Raw genomic sequence first — 21,045 nt, 5'->3', positions numbered from 1 at the left:
AGTGGCTTTTACCAAGTGGTTTCCTTCTTTCCCTTCCTTATGTACTGAAAGGAGAGCCCTTTGGAGAAGCACAGGACAGATGAGAAAAAGACAAAAGCAAGACTAGATGCATGTAGGCTACAAAAAGGATTGTGTAATCTCTTGGTGATGGTAGGCTGAGATATTCTTTTCAACTAATTAGCACCCCATAGATGCAAAAAAAATTTTAGTATTTCTTCTATTTCTTTTTCTTGCTGGTTTTCATTCCCATGATGCTGCAGAGCCTGGGTTTCTTTGGGCTTAAAGAAAACCTAATTTCCAGGATCTAACAAGTTGCATTTTAAGTAATAAGTCCTGTTTATATTAATATTGGCTGTCAACTTAAAACTAGCATGCTAGAGTGGGTTTCTAAAAGAATGCATGCAGTTACATATTTGTTTTATGTTTATGGGAAATCCTTTTATGCATCAAATTAAAGGACACTTGCTAAATTATGTATGGAAAAAAGTAAGTTTAGTGACTGGTAATATTTTAAATGAGAACTTTTAAAGTACTTAAGAAGGATTTTTGCTTGTTTTTGTAATTACAAAGTGATGTTAAGTAGGAGAACACAAGATTCCATCATTAAAGATTATTTCTGAATATTTGCTGTCTTTTCTTTGGATCAAATTATATACAGTATGATTATGACTAGCATTGATCAACTGATAGACTAAATGGAAAGACTATTTTCCTTTATTTTTGCACTCTAAACTACCTCCCAATATATTGCCAAAAGAATGTGTCTTTAGGGGTCATAACGCGGTCTACACCACACAGCTGACTGCCAAACTTTTCCACTGGAAAGCCAGCCATTATTTTCTACTCTCTGCTGCACAGTAGTGTGCACCCACCCATTTACAGCATCGAGCCTAGCTTTTTATTTTATGTTAATCTTTTCTATTTGATATTCATAGGAATAAATTTTCTCTAGCCTTGTAGGTCATATTTCTCCCGAGACAAAACTGAAATATAATAGGTCCTTTTTTTTTCCCAAATGTTTTGGAAAAAGTTGTAGTCTCTAGGAATGGGTTTTTCTTGGAACCAAACACATTTTTACCCTGTCATTAATTTTGTAGGCACACCTTATCCAACTTCATTGCCGTACTACAGTCAGCACGCAAAAAAAAAGTAAATTAAGGGAGTAGGTTTGGATTCTTCCAGTATATCTGGAATTGTAATGGAAAAGAAAGTATTGAAAGTCAATAATACTGTGTAAATCAGTTACTGGAATCACAGGCATCTTTTAGAACAAGATTGGGGAATCTGTCGTGCTGTCAAAGCACGTTTCTCTCCATGCTTGTTTTCTACTTGAGTTTTGGCTAAATAATTCAAAACTTAGGAGGCTGAAGATAATTTTCAATCCTAATGCCCTTCCTCTTTACCTGTTCCTAAAATATTATCATCTAAATAATCCTAAATCATTTAGATGCAGGATGGACCAAAAGGTATGGCTTAGCAGTGTTTGTCTTTATTGTTAGAAGTATTTCAAGATTTGAAGAGAATAGTGTGAATTCTTACATAAACCTTTCTCTGCGTGCTCTACAGGTGCCTAAAACATATTAAAGCTTCTTACTTATTCCAGTCCTGTGCTAAAGGAAACTAATAAATAGAAATGAATGTTGATGTGATCATTATGTTCTTTGACTGGAAGAACACATTAAATCTGGACATCACTGCAACTACTGCATTTTACTAAAGAGGATGTGTCCATGTTTCCAGCCTGAAGGAAGTTGTAATTGCTTTTTGTTTTATTAAATATTAAGCTATTACGTATGAATGGACTTGTCATGTTAAATAAAATAAGTAGCAATCATCTTAGCAAAGACAACTTTCAATGCCTCCTTGAAAGTCTTGGGAATCTTAGGCTCCTTTAGTTGGCCTTTAATAGCCCAGTCATTAAGAAACTGAATGCCCATGCATCCTGTCAGCTCAAGTGGTTCTCACTCGGGCCAGAACCGTCTTGTTCCCAGGAAATAACTCTGTGGTTGATTTAAGCCTGCACTGCCTGCCCTCAGCTTCCATCCCTGGGTGTGTATATCCAGCCTTTCCCAGGCACTGGTCGTTTAGCTTATGTAATTGTAGATTATATCTATGGCTCAGCCACAGCTATAAACTGCCTCAAGGCAGTGGGGTGAGCACAGAGGTGGCAGTTCAGGCTCAAATTGTTATCTGCTGGTGTGGACCTGCACCTTGACAAGCCTTTCTAGATCGTTTAATCTCTTTTGAAAAAGAGTTTCAAATATTCTGATCTGAGATGGCATCAGTTGGATCTGATTGAGTAATAGACAAACATTGACAAAACACTGGATATGGTTTAGGTAATAGAATCATGGAATGGTTTGGTTTGGAAGGAACCTTAATGATCATACAATTCCAAGCCCCCTGCTCTGGGCAGGGACACCTTTCACTAGACCAAGTTGCTCAGACCTCCATCCAGCCTGGCCTTGAATACTTCCAGAGTTGACACACCCTCAACTTATCTATGTAGCTTGTTCCAGTGCCCCCTCACCCTCTTAGTAAGGAATTTCTTTATAATGTCAAATCTAAACCAACTGTCATTTCAAATCCATTCCCCCTTGTCCTGTCACCACGGGCTCTTGTAAACAGTCTCCTTCCAAATCTCTTGTAGGCTCCCTTCAGGTACTGGAAGGCTGCAATTACATAACCCCAAAGTCTTTTTTCCAGATTGAAAAAATTGTCAATTCTGTTAACCTTTCCTTATATGAGAGGTGCTCCATCCCTCCACTCAGCTTGGTGGTCCTCCTCTGGACTCACTTCAACAGATCAATGTTCTCTTGTGCTAATGGATCCCTCAAAAGAAAAAGTGCCATGCAATTCTTTAAACTCTGGAGAAAGATTCATGGTTTGAAATTGTACACATCCCTCTTTGAGTAATTTTCCATGTAGGTATCAAAGCAAGAACTTTCCAAGAATGATGTGTTAGACTGAGTAAAATAAGCACAGAGAGGACAGGGTGCTTAAAAGAGTTAAACATTAACACAGATTGTACTAATAAAAGTTGCAGAGAGAAGTGGTGTGCATTTGAATAAATCTGCACATATGGGAACTGGTATATATTAATTTGGAGTGAAAGCTGAATTTTCAGTTTGTTAGCTATCTCTTTTTATAGTAAATCCATTTTGGCACATTTTGAAGGTGACAGGAATTTGCATCTTATTCAAGTTAATTAGAATCCTAACAGACACCACTTTACCAAGTCAAGACATTGCTATGTCTGGAAGAAAGACAATAGAAAGTAAGGCAATCAATTACAAATTAGTGATTCCAAAGTGAATTCAGTGTAGGCTAATAATTCAAAATAGTGAAGAGAATTGCAGATAAAGCACCTCAGGTATCAAATAAGCCAGTGTGGCACAGCATTTAAAAGCACTGACCTATGTGCTAGATAAATTTGGCTGGCCTTTTATTTATTTACTAAGAATATCAGCTCAGAGAATAACATTTCTGTGTGCATTATTTCTGGAGCCATTTTATTCTTACTTATTGTACATCATCGTATAAATTTTATATATACATTTAAAGAAAAGCAAATGTAACAGGCTTTTTCCCTTTCAGCTGTCTTAGAGACTGTCAAACTTGAAGTCCTTTTTATAGAATTCAGGCTCAGAATGCATGGAGTAACTTGGAAGTGACCCTGGAAAATAAATTATTGTTTTATGGAGCTTTTTTCTGCATTTCTTTTGTGCTTTTGTTTTATTTGGCATATTTGTTTTTGTATACTAACTCATAAATGTGATTTTTATAACCCTTATTGGTACTTTTATGCTATTTTGAATCCAGCAGCTTTATTTGCAATATTGCTGTCTTTTTTTGTATAGCTAGTGTTGTCTAATGAACTTATAAATACTTCATTCTACTAGAATTTTAATAATGCCATCTGTTCACTTGATGGAAAATGGCAAAGCACACTGAAGCAACTACCTTTTTTTTTTCTTCTTGACAGCTGTATTTTTAAAGCTTATGATATAAGTTTCCAGCATTCTTTTTTCATTAACAGTAGCAGTGAACAATATTGAAAACAAAAGGATATTTTTTTGTGCAAATCTTACCTTGTGACTTACATGTCTGGTTTTCTTTAGATGCAGTTTGAGTTTTTTTGATCTGTGTAAACAGATCAAAAAATAGTTTTGTTTTTGGTTTGTTTTTTGGGGTTTTTTTTTGGTTGTTTTTTTTTTTTTTTTGTTTTTTTTTTTTTTTTTTTTTTTTTTTTTTTGCTAGATCTTGTTTTCCACCATGGCAGAGAGTAAAATAATCCTAGAGAGGTCATCATTGTTGGTGGCATCTGAAGTCTTTGTCCAAGCTGCTTGCTCATCCTGGCATCTTTGTCCCTCTCTCCTGCACATCCTCCTTTTAAAACTATTTTGAAAGTCTTTTTCTGTTCTTTGTGCTTTCAGTCTTGCTGTATTTAATTATGTTAATGTTTGTGTGTTGAACCACCAGTGTATTATGCAGTTATTAGGCTGTTCTCTTTGGTATAATGTTTGGTGACTTAATCTCACTCCTGCAGTTAGTTGTCAAAACAAGTGGTCTGATGTCTAGAAATGGTCAGGTCCCCTGGTAGCTCCTGAGGGAATCAGTGCTGCATGTAAATATTGGGTGGCCTTGTATGTATGCCTGAGTAGATGTGAGACCCGAATGTGTTAATTAACACAGCTCTGTCTGGTGTTTCTGAAGTAGGTAGATGTAGTATATAAAGAACTGTCTAAGAAGCAATTGTATCATGGGGTTGTTTTTCCAAATTCCTCATCCAAGTAGTTGTGTGATGCTTGCTTACGTAAGGAACTCGTGTTGGTGTTGACAGAACTCTGTGGCAAGCCTGATGAAGGAAGTTGGGAAGAACGATGCTGTAACTGACAAATTTTGAGATTCCTCAGTCATGACTGTTTCAAAACTATTTTGAAGGCATGGTGAGAAGGGACTTAGATTATGAATTACGCTTTTCATACTTGCAGGAATAGATTTCTCGCTTGGTTGCTGGCTCTCAGTGTGTGATCATTAGTAGTTCTCTTAGATTGACAATTTGGGAGATAGACACAGCTCCTTATCCCAGCAGGTGGCAACTACAGCCGTGCTGAAGAGGTGCGGCTTGCTCTTGCGGTTCCCTTTATTCCACCGACAGAAGTGGTATTTCCACTTTCTCTTACCGCTGAGTTAGATATAGTTTATTAGCTTTCCAGCTGATTTCTTTATGTATTTCCTATTTCTTATTAAGTATTTCAATTAATTTACCATCTGCATTGGATTTTGTTAGTTAAATAAAAAATGCACATGGAAGTAATTTTGTCTTGCATGAACCCATCCAGTTCTTCATTTACTCTAAGCTTGTAGATCTGAATTTGCATTTTTCCTTTGGACATTGGCTGTTCCAGCATGTCCTCGAGGTTACACAAGACCAGTCAGAGCTATATAAACAGACCTTCATTGGGAACATTCTTGTTTTCAGCCAGGGACAACTGGTATTCGTCACATTTTTATCTTGTCTGTTAGTAAGCTCACTGTTCAATAACCGTCCTCAATTACTTCATGTAACTTTAATATCATCTTAGGGTTTCACAAGTGGCTGAGTCTCTACAACTTAATGAATGATCATTGTCACGTGAGCAGTGAGAATCAGCAGAACAAATCAACGCATCTACTTATCATTGGCGTATTTAACTTCCTTTCATTTCAAGGATTTGGGTACCAGACTGCTTTGGAGATTTTTTTTTTTGAAGTCATAGTGCATGTATCTTGGAAACTTTTCTAAATCTGGCCTAGTATGTTTAATACTGCACCTGCTATTAGAGAGAGGTAAATTTTTCATTTGTTCAAATGTCAGTCGAAGAATACTGAAATCCACAACACCTTGGATTTTTTTGTTGTTGTTGTAGAGCAGCCAAAAAGATAATTATAGTGCACAGGATGATAAAAGAAAAAATAATTTTAAAAATTATCTGTCATTATAAAATCTTTTTAGAATAAAACTGACTACTTCAAGAATTCATAAGGTGCAATCATTATCTTTCACGGAGAGCTGTCTATAATTTTGTAGTTACATATTCTGTACTTTTCCACACACTGAAGGTATAATTTTATATATTTTTTAGCAGTCTTCTCATTGCAAGCAACATGTTTTACTCACAGTGGTGGTGCTGATAAGTAGTAAATAGTTCATTCTTCTCTTGGTTTCAATCTGTTCATTGTGTTAGTGTAACATGTCATTTTTCAAAGACTTTAAAGTCATGAATTATCTGCACATCATTATTCTGTAATATTCAGCTCAGTCACTGAGAGCTTGATTATGATTACTAACAAATCAGCTGAAATGTCCTAAAAGCAAAAAGGCTTAATTTGTAAATTTTAATCTGTCTTTTTCATCTTCAGTTTTTTTTCTTGATTAATTTAAATATTTTTTTCAGTTTCCTGGTTTTCAATCTCTGGAGTAAAGTAAATAAAATACATCACTTATCCAAATGTACCAGTGTAGTAGTTACAGTATGGTTTCTTCAGAGCGATTGAAATGATTCCCCTGACATAAATATGTTTCACACTGGATCACTGCACCCTCTCACGTGGTAACCTATCCTCCCAAGCTCTAATGATCCCTCACCCTTGTTGACGTTAGCAAAGTTTTCCTCTGGGGCATTTTCTTTTGTTTCTTTTGTCAGCCGTTCTAAAGAGAAGAAAACTACTCAGTCTTGATACATCTGCAAATTCTGAGGATTTCACTGCAAAGTTCAGTAACATGACAGTTGTTTTCAATGTAGTCAGAGGTGCAGAAAGATGAAAATCAGGCAGGCTGCAATGCTTCTTGTTCTACTTTTGATTCTCTATAGCAATAAACAGTGGAATCTGAAAATTTTAAACAACTTCTTGATACTTCAATAGCTTACAGTTTTATTACATGGACATGTTTTTCCCTAAAAGACCAATCTTTTATGTTCCTAAATGGAAGGAGACAGTGATCAAAAAGGTAGTGATGAGAACACAATAGAAAATAATTAAAAGCAAGAAGTTTACTAAAAATGTTGGCATCTGATTCTCTGTCTCCCCAGGGTAAGTGAAATATTGCATTCTTCCAAACACGTGCGAGATTGCATTCTCTTGCTGTCACTGAGCCATATGCAGTGTTTCCTGCTCCAGAAGCTGACAATCTGCTGAAATTTCTTGGTCTGTTTGAACCAACACTCTTGGAAGCCTCGCTCCATGACAGGGATGGGAACCTCAGGGCACTGAGCTGTGTGATCCCATCCCTTGCCTTGTTGGGCTCAGAATGGGCTGTATATAGATGTTGGGAAAGCAGGAGGAAGTGCCTTTCCTTAAAGTTCTCCAGGTGTCTTATCAGTTGGGAACAGGTATTCATGGTCTAGGAATAAACAAGCCCAGCTCCAGAGGCCCAGCAGGGTCCAGAAGGTGTGCATGTTTTTAAAATATCCGAATGTCTTGCAGTGGACAAGATCCAGTGGGGCTTTCTCAGGTTGCTGGAGCTTCGTACGACCTGCTTCAAGCAGTGTTCTCTTTAAATCATCTCTTTCAGCTCTGAATCACTATATATTACAGAAATGCCATGACATTTAATACAAGAAAACATTTCTGTTTTCCAATGCATGCTGTAGCAGTTCTATTGATTTTAATGCAATTGCTTAAGGTATATGTCTGAGTAGTATTTGAGCCAATGGAGATGTAATATTTTCCTTCTCATTGAAAACACCTGCTGAATGCAATAAAACTTTGATTTTGAAGTTTGAATTTGGTATTTGAAAAATATTCAAGAGTGAAGAGACATCTCTATTCAAAAGTGAGAGGACAGATTAGTAGTGATAGTGTTCTTTCTTAGACTGATTGAAATTGGGTTGCTACTGAATGAGAGTCTTATTTCACCAAACATGCTAACATGACATGTAATCAGTTTTAAAGAAAGCTGCTGTGCAGCTAGTGGAGTGAAAGCCAGGCAGAATTGTGTGTCGGACAAGAAAAGCAGTAGTTATAGGCATAAATGTGTAGCTGTAAATGGGTGAGTATGAAAAAATGATAAAATGTTTTACACACTCTTCAGCCCATTGTCTTGTGGCTGCATTTGGTAATAAACAATGGTGATTGCACCTCGCTGCCTGATAATATAGATGAGCTAACCAGGTTAACACTCTTGTCATTCAACAGCCCTGTTGAATAGGATATGAAGTCATCGGCTAATTACCATAAAACACAATCATGCGCTTTCTTGGTAAAGCATATTTACTGCTGGAAACGATTAAGTTTCTTCCTGATGGTCAGAGCCCAGGTTCCAACACGATTTTTGCTGAGGTATGTTAAACTTGAGAGACTTCCATAGAATTTTATGGAGCTTTTAGCAGATACGGAAAGGCCCTCCTTAGAAGTTGCCACATACATTTTACAGTTGAGGATTTTTATGATCATGGATGTATAGGTGTGCAGCTACCATCCATTGGTATGTTTTGTACTAAGTAATTAAGTACTTAGTACTTAACTGCTTAAGTACTAAGCAATTTTGGTAACAGAAAAAAACCCTGGATCTTCCTCATGCTTTTCTGTTCTCACAAGGGCTGGTGATACTTTCAGAAGATGCCTTTTGGAAGTTTTCTGGCCAGAATAAGCCATCCTGCAAAATTTCTCCAACTGTTTAGTCAGTTTAGTGTAGGCTAAGACCATAGAAAATAATAAGCTTCCAAATTTACGAGATTTAGGTATGTCTAATGAAGTCAAGTGCACGGTCTCTTGAATCCTATTGTGTGTAGTGCCCTGTTTGCTTATGTGCGAAGGAGTGAATTAAAATTTTAGGACACCTGGCAGACAATATGTTTCTCTGCTTACCATCTGTAGTGAAGTCTTGGTTCAGGCTTTATTTATTGTCTGTTGCATGTTACTTAAGAAGAGGAAGAACTGAGCATCATTTTTCAGGAGCTTAAAAATAACAGTGTAGATCTTATTGTTCATGTAAAATAACTAGAATTCATGTTTTGTCCTGCTTCGGGGAAAGAAACACAGTGTGCCACCAGTGATCAATCTAATGAAAATTCCCTTACAATATCTAGGCCTATGTTTAAGATAACTAAATTAGTTTTCTGTGAAGTAACGCAACAAGTGCTTCTGAATTGTGAGGTGAATCCAGACTGTTGAAAATCAGGAGCGGTGTTCAGGTGCCCTTAATGAGATTTTGCATTAAGAAGCAAGAATGTTTTTGAGTGATGGCTTGAAATTTCTGTTGCATATGTGTGATAGTTACTGCTTTAGGAAACCCACTCTCAGCTGAGGTATCTTTGAAAGATCCTACAAATGCAGTGGAGACAGAAGCTGCCAGATTCAAGATGTCTAAAATAAGGATGCAAATTGCAATTAAAATAGACTGACCAATTTCATCTGACTGATGCCATTCTGCTGCAGAGATTAAGTAAACCTTTATTTCAGGGTGGTGAGATCAGTCTTTAACCAACCTACACAAATTGATGTGGAATTTCTATTGATCTATAGGTGTATGACACTTTTCAAGGTAAAAAAAAATGAGCAAATATATCTCTGCTGGTCTAATTGCATTGTGAGCAACTTGTATCTTATTATCTGAAGCCTAAAGCAAATTTTGAAAAGAAAAATTATTAGGTCAATCGGACATCTGCTGTGTGGGAAAACATTCCTTAGGAAACTGTGACTGTAGAGCTCTCTGGGATCTCAAACAGAATTAATCCTAAGCATTTGTTTGCTGTCATCAACATTAGTGTACCAGCAACAGTATTTAACTACACAGAAAAAAAGAACAGTGTAAGACCAGGGAGAAAGTCGATATTGTTTTTGCAGAGGAGTTCCTGTGATAAAACTAACTGGTCATTAAAATCATTGCTTTCATGGTAAATACCTCAAAATTTCATGTCTGAGATGTTGAAAACTTTCTTTGAATTAAAATTTTCTTTGTGAATGCTCTGGTTTAGCATTTTGCAATTGCCAAAAACTTATTGGCCTTTGTTTTGTTTTGTTCTTAAAAATGCATGGATAGAAATCTGTGTATGAAATGGGATTTTAGTTTTAAGTGTGCTTCAGAGATGTGTAGAATCACAGGCTCCATAAATTAGGTGAATAGAGGGAATAAGATGAAATACATAGTGCGCAGATACAAAATAAAATAGTTTTTCTGGTATTATGTATTTGAACTGTGGAACTCATAGCATTTTGAGAATGCTAAAGACTGGTGACTAGGGTTTAATAACCAGCCAAACAAAATCTAACACCCCTCCTACCCCACAAAAGTGTGAGGAAGAAAACCCCATCCTTTAACAGAAAAGTGTCACCAGTGATTGAAGAAATGTTTGATCGGTTGGTTACTGAAAACTGAGAGTACACTCCCAAGGAAAGTGTCATGTCATCACTCTGTTTTCCGTCGCTCACATTTCTTGTTGCTCAGTGTCAGAAGCCAGGTAATAGGAGAGAGGGGTTTTGAGTGTAGCTCTGGCTGTTCTTGTAACTGGTATGCAGATTTGTCTGGTTCAGGAAGATAAAATCACTGAATGTGGCAGAGCATGTGTTGCACATTGCACTGCAAGCAACAGAACTGCCTTAAATAGGCAAATTAAGTCTGTGTTCTGCATGTGTAAATTAGTGGCATATCATTTGACTAAGATTAAGAGGACACTAATATTCATTCGCTCACAGTTGTGGAATATATTATTTTCCTGGGCACCACTCAATTTTGAGGGGAAATCTGTATTGCTGTAGAGAGTTCTTTCATCAGACATTGTGTATTAAATGTGTTTGCTAGAAAATCTGAGGGTTTCTACCTTTGTTGTTTAAAAGTTCATCTTAAGTGGCAAGATATGAAGAGCCTTGGACAAATATAAGCATATAGTATTTTCTGAGAGATTAAATCTATTTCCTGACTGAATTTTAATTTCCAAAGTATTGTAATTTGACTCCTTGGGGCAAATAAAAGGTTAAAAATAGTTGTCTTCATGTTTGCAGAAACAACTAACCAACTGGAGGTTTATAAAGCAGTTTTTTAGCTAATTTTGGTGTGGTTAAACTGAAAGTTGGAAACTCCTCCTGTGGCAGATGTGTTCTTGCTGTGTAGCTGTGCTCCCTGCATTTTCAGAAATACTACTCAATGTTTTAGCTCTGATATTGTACCTGTGTTTATTTATATGTGTTAAACTTACTAAAAGTGCATGAAAGTCTGTTTGCATTTGAAAGGACAAAACATTATAGTTTGTGTCCATATATATATATGTATATATAGTCTTGTAATCTATTTTCTTTTAGCATGTTGTGCCAGACCTCATCAGTGATATTCTTCTTTAGTTACGGCTACAAGGGTATTTTTTCCACATTGGAAAGAAGTCAATATGACTAGCATCTTTGGTATTAGAACTAGAACTTTGATATTAGGTCTAAGTCTGCTCACTAGCTTCCTTGTAGGATGTTGGTGACATATATTTGTTAGTAAAGGCCTTTAATTCTCAGAATATGCAGTACTAACTATACCCTTACTGAATTGGAATATAAATGTAGTGTTTAGTGGTTTTAGTGTTTTCCTGTCTGAATTCTGAAATGTTTGAAACTTTGTATTTTTATTAAGTCAAGATAGAATCCCTAAATACTTTATCCTAATTTCAGTTGATTTTTAGCCTTAGAAGCTTTAAAAGATTATAAATGAAAGCCAGTCTCAGGATATTTCAATCACTTGATTAAACCATATTAGGAAAGTTTTCTACAAATATGCAAAAATCATTTGAAGTTTATATTGTTCTTCATTCAGGCTGGAAACTTCCCAGAGTGCCTAATTGTTTGGTTTGTTTCCTTTTAGATGAAACGACTCCTAAAGAAGTCAGCAGGGTAAGTGCTGCTCTCTATCCCCTCTAAAAACACGTGGCCCGCTGTTCACTTGAGATGATTTTTCCATAGACTCTGATCAAGATTTATCTCTATTCCCTGGTTATAGTGGATCTCCAGAGGAAAAAAATGCTGTACAGACTGTCTAGAGAACAGTTAATAAGGAAAATAAATATTAAGAGCGCTTGATTGGCTGTAAATAAATTGAAGGGTATTTTGCATTTAGAGTTCTCCCAGTGCTATTTTCATGATCCAGTTTTAAAAAGGTACTTCATGGAAACCAGGAAGTTCATGGGACTTTGAGCATAACATCAGACTTTTTAATCAGTGTAACTGCCTCAATAAGTGGCAAGCATAGGAAGGGAAGAAAAATGCCCTATTTAATAACTCCCTTTTGAGATGTGGCATGATGCAATGAATTAAATTCTCTAATTTAAAATATTTTGTAGTGGTCTGCGTAAAATGTAATGTAAAATCCTAAAAAAACATATGCAGTAATAGACTCCCAACCCTAGCCTTACATCTGACACTGTGTCCTGCAGAATATCTGTGTGTGACTGAGGACTAATTACATGGATCTGTTAGGAGTGAGTGCCTTTGCTGTGAATGAGAAAATTTCAGTTCAGGACAATCTGTTGCCCCCAGATGGGTCCAGACATCCTGAGGGACGTCATAAGATGGGGGAGCCCTTACAACTATCCAAGGTGGAATCATAGTCCTGTTTTGGTCTCCTTCTTGAATGTCTTGCATAAACTATTTCATGTTCCCAGGAGGAGCACAGTAGTGTCAGACATATATTAAAAACAGGGCAGGTTGAAAGACTGCAAAAATTGGCTGGATGCTCTTGCACTCAGTAGAAGTCCTTTGGAAAATGCTAGAATGTGGAAGGAGCGGAGAACTAAGACTGATAGTGAAAATCTCAGTTTTATAACCCTGTGAGCGGAGGACTGGGATGAGGGGGAAGAGAAATTCACCTCATATGTGTCTACAAGAAAGAGATTTAGTGTTGCCTAAAAATGAGTTCATTCAAGTAGACATTTTCCATATACACGATGTGCCATGGACTTAAAAGAGTGTTGAGAATTTAGGTGAAAATTAGTGTGCTTTAGTAGTTAATTAGTTTTCAACATGGTTTTTGTTCAACTCTTAGTATGCTACTGTTGTGACTGTGAATACCTTTTGTTGCAATGTAGAATTATTGTTATTAGTATATCTATATATATTGTTTTGATCTCAAAATAACTAAAGATCTGCCTAAAAATCTCAGAAGCTCTAATTATGTATGTGGGAAAGTTCCTTTTAATTGTCATTAGTTTAGTAGATTAACATTTACCTAAAGCTCTGTAAAGCAGAATTACAGAATATATCTTGGTTACCACATCTGAGCTATTTAAGGCAAAGAAAACAAGTTCTGAACCCCCAAGTCTACCTTGCCAGTCACTCCCTCTGTGTCTCGGACTGGTGTCAGCCATCTCAGCCCTTCAAAGTCATATCTTGTGGCTTAGGATTTCCTAAAGATGGATGGGCTGTCACTTGAAGCCCTGGAATCAGTGGGGTGCAGATGATGCTTCAGATGTTCCTAAGTAAACATTTTCTCCCTTGTTTTTTTAGCCATCAATCATTGTGCACTTGGTATGTATGCTGAGCTGCACTACTATTTGGTTTAGCTTTTTTTAAAGTAAAATGCTTGAAGGTACTCAGGAGTACACCATGCTACAAATTAACAGATTGGTTTGTTTGCTGAATTTTCGGATAATGTCATATATAATAACGTAGACTATTGTAATACATTCTCTTTCTTCAGCAGCAGCTCAAACTGATACCAGTTTAATTAAAATATGAACAGAAATTAGAATTTTAATTAGGAAAGTTATGTATGTGAGTAATGTTTTTTAGACAAAAAGACATGTTCATGCTGACTGAAAAATTATGAGTTTTGAAGTCATTAAGTGTCACATTTTTAATTCCTGAAAACATCTGCAAGAAACAGCTTGTATCATAGGGAAGGAAAAATTAAGGTTAGTGAAAGGAAATTTATTGCAGAATTAAATCACCGATTGCTTTAGCAATACCATGTTAGCTGGAAAATGAGGTAGGAATGTATTAAAAAAAAATCTTAAATTGTTGGAAGATAATTTCATTATTTTCAAGGGTTTCGTGTCACAGTTTCACGCTTTGAAAATTTAAGAAATTTTGAGATGTAAGTTTTGAAATCCTGTTGAATAGGAACTGCATTTTGAATATATTATTTTTAGCTTCTTAGTAGAAAATTAAAATAAAGCAGCAAAATTGGCTGTTGGCACTTCATTTCAAGATTTTGAAAGATGGGGAGAGGAGAAAGTAGGAGAAAACAGGAGAAAACTTCCACATAATTTAAATTTTGAGAATTGTAGAATAGAAAAAAAGAAAAAAAATCAAAATTTATTATTTTTAATTCTGGTGTACTAATGGCAATTTTGTCAATACTTTGATGTTCAGAAATTATTTGGAAAGATTTCTTTGTTTGGCCTGATATAGCATCTGAATGGTGGTGGAGGGGAAAGATTTCCTGATTCCTGTAGACAGCTTTTGGCATAAGAGCAGCTCTGGTTACAAAATACCTCATGAGCATCTGTGACCAATGAACCTGTGAACTTTTTTCTGAATACTAGTTTCCAGTGTTTATGAAATATATGTAACTGGGGACAGAATCTCCTTTTTGCATGATGTAGTATTGGGAACATCCTTGGAAATGCTGAGTTTCTTCTGCTCACTTATTGTGCAGATGTGTATTGGCTGATCCCATCCATCCTAGCTGCACAAGTGGTTTTCTGGGCAGGGGGATTTCAAAAAGAAAACCAACTATTGAGCTACTTGGATGAAGAAAACGGAATACTTCGCTGTTTTCCTGTTTAATCTGCAAAAGAAACGAAAAGAGAGGAGTGTGAGTTTGAGCACTAAGTGCACATGTATTCATGCAAATCTAGACTAAAGATGTAGTTCTCTGACAACATTAGTGAAAACAGTGTGCTTTGGAGACATGTTCTTCTTTTCAGTTGGCAAAAATAACCCCATTCCTTCATGAACTATAGCCAGGATTCTGTTCTACGTGCTGCTAAGTTCCCCGTGATCACTGTGTGCTCTTTTGTACCTCAGGTTCTGAAGTTTAAGTGAAAATACTCAATGTTCCTGATATGATCACGGCAAAATTAGCTATTCATTTTGCTTAATAACTTTCCATTCCATGTTTACTTGAACAATACTTCCAGTGAAGTTGCCTTTTGGCAAGTACCTTTGCTTTGTAAACTCTGGCAATGCCAACAGCAATTCACTTTATAGAAGTTTACCATATAAACACCAGAAAATTATTACCTAGCAAGTGACTTGCTCATTTAGAGTACTTTATTCTTGGAAACAGAAATGATAGTTTAATCCTTTCCTTTCCCCTTTTTGGCCTTGCAGCTTTTTGGCAGCTGCCTTGGCACCATCCAGCACCCAGCACAGTATGTCACTGCCAGTCACAGAATTAGCAAGTGTGTTTTCAGTAAATAGTTGCAGTAATTGCATGTATCTTTGCTGTGTGACTGATAATAAAGGTTTGGGCTCTCCGTGACCCATTGGCAAAGCAAGCTCATTCCTTGTAGTATCTTCTTATTAAAGATAGGATTTAAATATTTTCACATCGTTCCAGAACTGAGAACAGATTAATAAAAAAGTTAGGGGAAATAGAACAAATATAAAAATATATATTTAGCTTTTAGAAGCGTTGCAAATGGCATTGCACCTATTGTCACGAGAAGATGCTTGTATAAGCTGATGTCTTTAAAAAGAAAACCTTGTGAATACTGTGGTAGTGATAGGCAACTGTGGTAGGAAAATGAAGTTTATTTTTAATGTTGTACATGGTGTCTTTAGAGTGCTTGCAAGTCAAGTATTAGGAGGGAATGTCATTTTATAAAAAGGTTTTTAAAAAGAGGAGCAGTGTTCAGCCTTGTCAAGTTAAACTGAAGCTCATTATGCTGTTTTATTATATAATCTGGAGAGGTGATATAATTGAGATATTCATGAAGTTTTATGAGCGAGCCCTACAGTTAATAACAGATTATATGGTTACTTCTATGTAATCATAATGTTCTTTTCTCATAAGTGAGGCCTTTGCTTTTTATGATGTATTTTTTCTATTGTGGAGCAATTTATTTCAGTGTTGCCATTTGGTAACAGGGAAGGAGCTGATGGGAAGGTTGGGATGGACGTCAGTGAGGGGGGGCTATGGGGCAAGAAGCTTCTTTTAGGAAAGGTGTTCACCATCTCTCTGAGGCTTGGAATCAGCTAGATAAAAAGGCTGGGAAACGCGTGCCTTCAAAACTAGTCAGTTCTTTCTGTGCAGAGTAAGAAAGCTGATTTGCACCATAATAGGGCCTGTGCTGCCAAATGTCATCTCGTATTTTGCCTTCTTTGCTTTTGTCATGAAAGTGTTTGATGAGTGAAGAAAAAATTCATAAATACCTGCGTATGGTGCTGCAATGCTAAACTTTATTTACCATGCAAGTTCTAACCCATGTCCTTTCCAGTCAAAACAAGAAGAATAGACGTCAGACAAATGCGTGTAGGAGCAGTTTTCTCTGAGGCTATGTACAACCATTAAAATTAATCACCTCAGCTAAGACTGCACTTTATAGTTTCTTGCTTTCCAGTGTCCAAGTTTAAAGAAAACTGGTTACGCCAGCCAAACCCAGTTACCTCTTCTGATTTTTTTTTGAGATTTCTCTCCAAGCTCATTGCTCCTCTGAAAGCCATCTCTGCTCTGTAAGTTTGCTCACCACTTTCTTCAGTCCAAGGATTTCACATCCTTTGGCTCAGCATTTCCACTTCGAAACAAGCAGTTCGATTAGCCTTTTGTAAGACTGGGGGGGTTTGTGTTTTTTAATTATTTTTTTAAATGAAGTACAGATCCATATTTTTGTTGCTTCACATATCCAGTTTATACGTGTTTACAGTGTTATTTGAATGTAGTTATCTTGTGGTTATCTATGCCCCAAAATAACAAACACCAATTTCCGTGCAAGATGGGAACTAGCCATCAGTGCAGACAAACAATGCAAAATACTGCGGCCATTGAAAGACAAGGTCTAGAAAAGGTAGCAGCACACATGAACATACATGGCAAAAATGTACACAACCTATCTCACTACACATAAAAATGAATAAATGAATAAATTTTACTGTTGATTTAATTAAATAGGTTGACATTTTTTAAAAAATTTTGTCTTATTTTCCCCCTGCAGCCATTTCTTTCTTTATACCCTCTGGTTATCAGAAGTCCAATAACATTACTAAAACTAAACTGAGTTCTTACATTTAAAGAAGTAGGTGATTATTGTGATACAGGTCTGGCCTTCTTTGTTTCTACACTAGATGTCTGAATACTCATTGTGATAAAGTGTAGTGACACATGGAATGAATATTTTAAGTACTTTTAAACCAAATGTCTCCTATGGGGCTGCCTTTGTCTTCAAGGGACTAGATTTAGTCACCAGTATGTTCCTTTCTAGTTATGCATTCCTTTGTGAGGAATTAAAAAAAAGGGAAATGTAGAAGAATATTCTTCAGTTTAAAAAAAACACCTAGTGTGTGGGTAGATAAGGTAATAGTGACAAAATTATTAAAATAAATATAGTATTTCTTTAGAAAGGATGCAAGTAATTGAGTATTGATTATCTTTCAAAAAGATAAGTTATGAATGCAACTGGAAAATTATATAGAAAAAGTCTCTTAAATCAGGATGGTAACTGTGCATATGGAATTTTTCATAATGCTACCCAAGAGAAGGAAAAGCTGACCTCTTTCAGAAAAATATTTTCATTTATTTACTTCTTTTTTGACAAGAACTTTTTTTTGAGAAGTACACAAGTGTTGCTTTTGGGAAATTGTTTTTATAATTCAAGTATCAATGACCCTGAGAACTTAGGTATGTAAGACCTGTCGTTTTATACATCTGGTCAAGTATGAAAATACCTAGTGTGAAATATTTTGGATTGACATCTCAATCAAATGTTAAGTTAATTCAGACCATTGAGACTTCAAACAAGCATTCTTTTTTTTTTAATTTGGAGGGTTTTTTTAGTTCATTTTTAAATTCCTTCCCCGATGACTCCTGTTGGCAGGACTATAGTTTTATAGGAAAGAGAACTTGTGTTGGCTTGGAAGTTTATGAGGATATTCTGTATTATTCTGACAGAGAAGAGAGGAACTGTCAGTTTTAAAGATGACTGAAGAACCTTGGGTGAAATCCAGTCCCTGCCTCAGGACATTCTTTTGTGTAAAACGTTGCACAGAATTACTTGAATTCATTATCTGCGAGTTTTGATGCTGCCATTGACAGTTTAATTTAGGTGGTTTGAACAAGCTGGTTATCTAAAATACTAACTGATGTAACCAGATAGAGAATGGGTGTTTTTAACTCCTGGGTCTATGTACAATGACCTTGGCCTATGTTCATCCTTTATTCTTAGTGATTTCACACTGTTTAAGAACTGAGGTTCCTTACAAGAAGCCCTGTGTGCCCCAAAAGATTCTATTCCTGGTCCAGGAATTCCTTCTTACCTGGACAGCCGAGTTCATTTTTTCTTTCCTAATAATGTAATTTTGATCTCATAAAGTGTGTTTGTTGTTAGTTTTTTGAGGCTGTTTTTTGTTGCCATTTTGTGGTTTGTTTGTTTGTTTGTGTTTTGTGGTTTTGGTGAGGTTTCTTTTTTTTTTTAATAATGTCATATTGTTTGAGATGTTTCTCTTTGGTTTGTTGTTTGGTTTTTTTTTTTTCTTTTTTGGCGTGCTTACATGTCTTTGGTTGAATATATGTCCTCAGTTTCAAGTTCCCCTCCATCTGTCTGCAGTGTGGCTCCCTGTGACACCTCTAGAGTGACTTGCAATTGGATATAACTGCTGCATTAATGAAGGCTTTTTGTTGCAACAAAGGGACTTTTTCTTTCCTGCAAAAGCATAAAATGCCTGTGGCACAGCTGCACTATGAGCATCAAAGCATGGAAATAATCTTCATTTCAGTTTTGTTTTTTTTTTTACTTTAGATATTATATTGTGTACTTGAATATTAGTTTCTCCATGTGTCTGAATTGTTTAGAATGAATACTTAAAATTCATCTTACTCTACGTTATTTCAGTATCTCCTTTTTTCAGTGTTTATGCTCCTAGCCTCCTTGTTTAGTTCTAAGGCACAAAACAATTCTTAAATTAGCTGTCATGGGTTGTTGTCTTCTATTGCACTGAAATATTCTAAAGACTAAGAACCATATATATATTTTTACATAAATCCTCTAAAAAACACCTTATTTGATATTTATGAATTTTATTATGAATATTTGTAACACAATTTCCCTGCTTAATTGTTAGTCCATTTTCATAGCTTTCAAATATACTCAGCTACTAGAAATATTATGCTGGTACGATAGTGCTAAACTAGTTTTTAGTCTAATTGAATTATTTTATGTAATGTCATTGAAATTCAGAAATTTACAGTAAGTATACCAAAATACTTATAGATGCTGAATCTTAAACAGAAGGAAATCAGCAATGGGAAAAATGAATTAAGGAAAAAGTTGATGAGCATTAATAATGTGTAAATTGCAAATTAAGAAATTCTACTTACTCCATATAATATGGTATATATGTAATAAATACTTATTTTCCACCAAGTGTGTTGAATTTTTTGAGGAGTTGCTTTCTTGAAGTAAGTTTTACACCAAATATGCACAAGTCTGTGTTAGCAACCACATTGGGTAGTGCTTGTACCAGAGTTTCCTGGTGACTTACTCAGTGTTTAAATACATGGTTTCATAAAGACTATTGCGGCTTTTCAACCAAACATAATTATGGTTATCCAATCTAAAACGCCTAGAACCTAATGAAAAAACTTTCACTGTACTGTAATGAAAGGAAAACCATTTTGCAGCGTGACAGAGTGAATCTTTGTTGATGATTGATCTAAGAATTACTTAATTGTGCATCTGGACAAGCTGTGCTCATCTGGGCAGTTGTGGGTGTGCAGATGGTCAGTACCAGACGTGTGCCACGTAACGGTGTCCGGCATTGCGCAGCTGCTGTCCCTTCCGTGACACGGGTGCAGGCAGTGCTTTGCCCTGCTTACCAAACATTTGCAAGCATATATGTGGCAGAGGTGAGGATAAAGGGCACACAGCTATTATATAATTACTATGCATGTTGAACTGCTGCTTGATTAGAGGGAAAGCAGTTATTCTGTCGTGGCTCATTTTGATGATGCATTCTCTTAACGTGTTAGCTTTAACCTTTGAGGATTTGATTTAAATCCTGACTGTGCGTCACAGGCGAAAAGATGTGTATTCATTTCCAAGTTCTGAGAAGGCATTTTTCCACATGATAAAGTGCATGTGTGCTTGATTAGCCGTTGTTGCTTCAGGGTATGTGGCTACACATACTTTTGCAGACTTGGGTTAGCACATCTGAATAGTATAGACTCTTGTTCACCATTTTCCTGCTTTACGGCTACTTATGGCTACAGATTGCAAGTATAAAAGCTCCACTTGCATGAAACTATGCTATTGTTTTCTCCTTTGAATAATAATCATACAGGAGTAATGTGGGACACAGCAGAGGGCAGGCAGTGGAAGCTTGCCAGCTGCCATATGGTGCTAATACTGGTGGTGGCATGCTGTATTGTAAACTCAAGACCTGCAGTAGTTTATGCATTTATGCAGTGTGACCTTACATCGCTGTCAAAATGTATAACCATTGCACCATTTTACAGAAGGAATTATGAAGTGTCAGGTTTGTTACACATTGAGAATATTTGGACGGCCTAGGACTTAAATGTTCTAATATGTCCATGTGGAGCAGTAGATTAACAGATTAAGAAGAAGTCATGGCAAAGATTGTATATTCTCAGGAACCATTTTAAAGTCAAGATTAAGATCTGCTGACTTTACAAAATGTATCTAAAGTATATATCTTTACATGCTCTGTATTCCTGACATAGTGTTGTATGCATAAAAATAAGAGGGGGAGTAAAAGTTATATAATGAAATGTATCATGTAAGTTATGTGCTTAATCCATCCGTAAGTGTCACATGTAGAGGTTTACCCGCATTTACAGGCAGAGAAGATATTGAGCAGTTACACGTACGCACATAAAATGCTGGAGTGGTAGTGGACTAGACTGTG

The 21,045-nt window shown here is 36.2% G+C and overlaps 1 protein-coding gene across 2 annotated transcripts in view; it reads left to right on the top strand.

Annotated features, from left to right (window-relative positions):
* The window catches only part of PDE10A (phosphodiesterase 10A), a 338,217-nt gene that overhangs the window by 262,381 nt on the left and 54,791 nt on the right, over positions 1–21,045 (top strand). For both annotated transcript variants that reach the window (XM_031060068.1, XM_005416270.2), the window contains exon 3: positions 11,828–11,856. In XM_031060068.1, the coding sequence (XP_030915928.1) occupies positions 11,828–11,856 (29 nt within the window). The remainder of the gene's footprint in view (positions 1–11,827; positions 11,857–21,045) is intronic.

Source organism: Geospiza fortis, unplaced genomic scaffold (assembly GCF_000277835.1).
Source record: "Geospiza fortis unplaced genomic scaffold, GeoFor_1.0 scaffold41, whole genome shotgun sequence".
Lineage (NCBI taxonomy): Eukaryota > Metazoa > Chordata > Aves > Passeriformes > Thraupidae > Geospiza > Geospiza fortis.
This window is presented reverse-complemented; position numbering and strand designations above follow the sequence as displayed.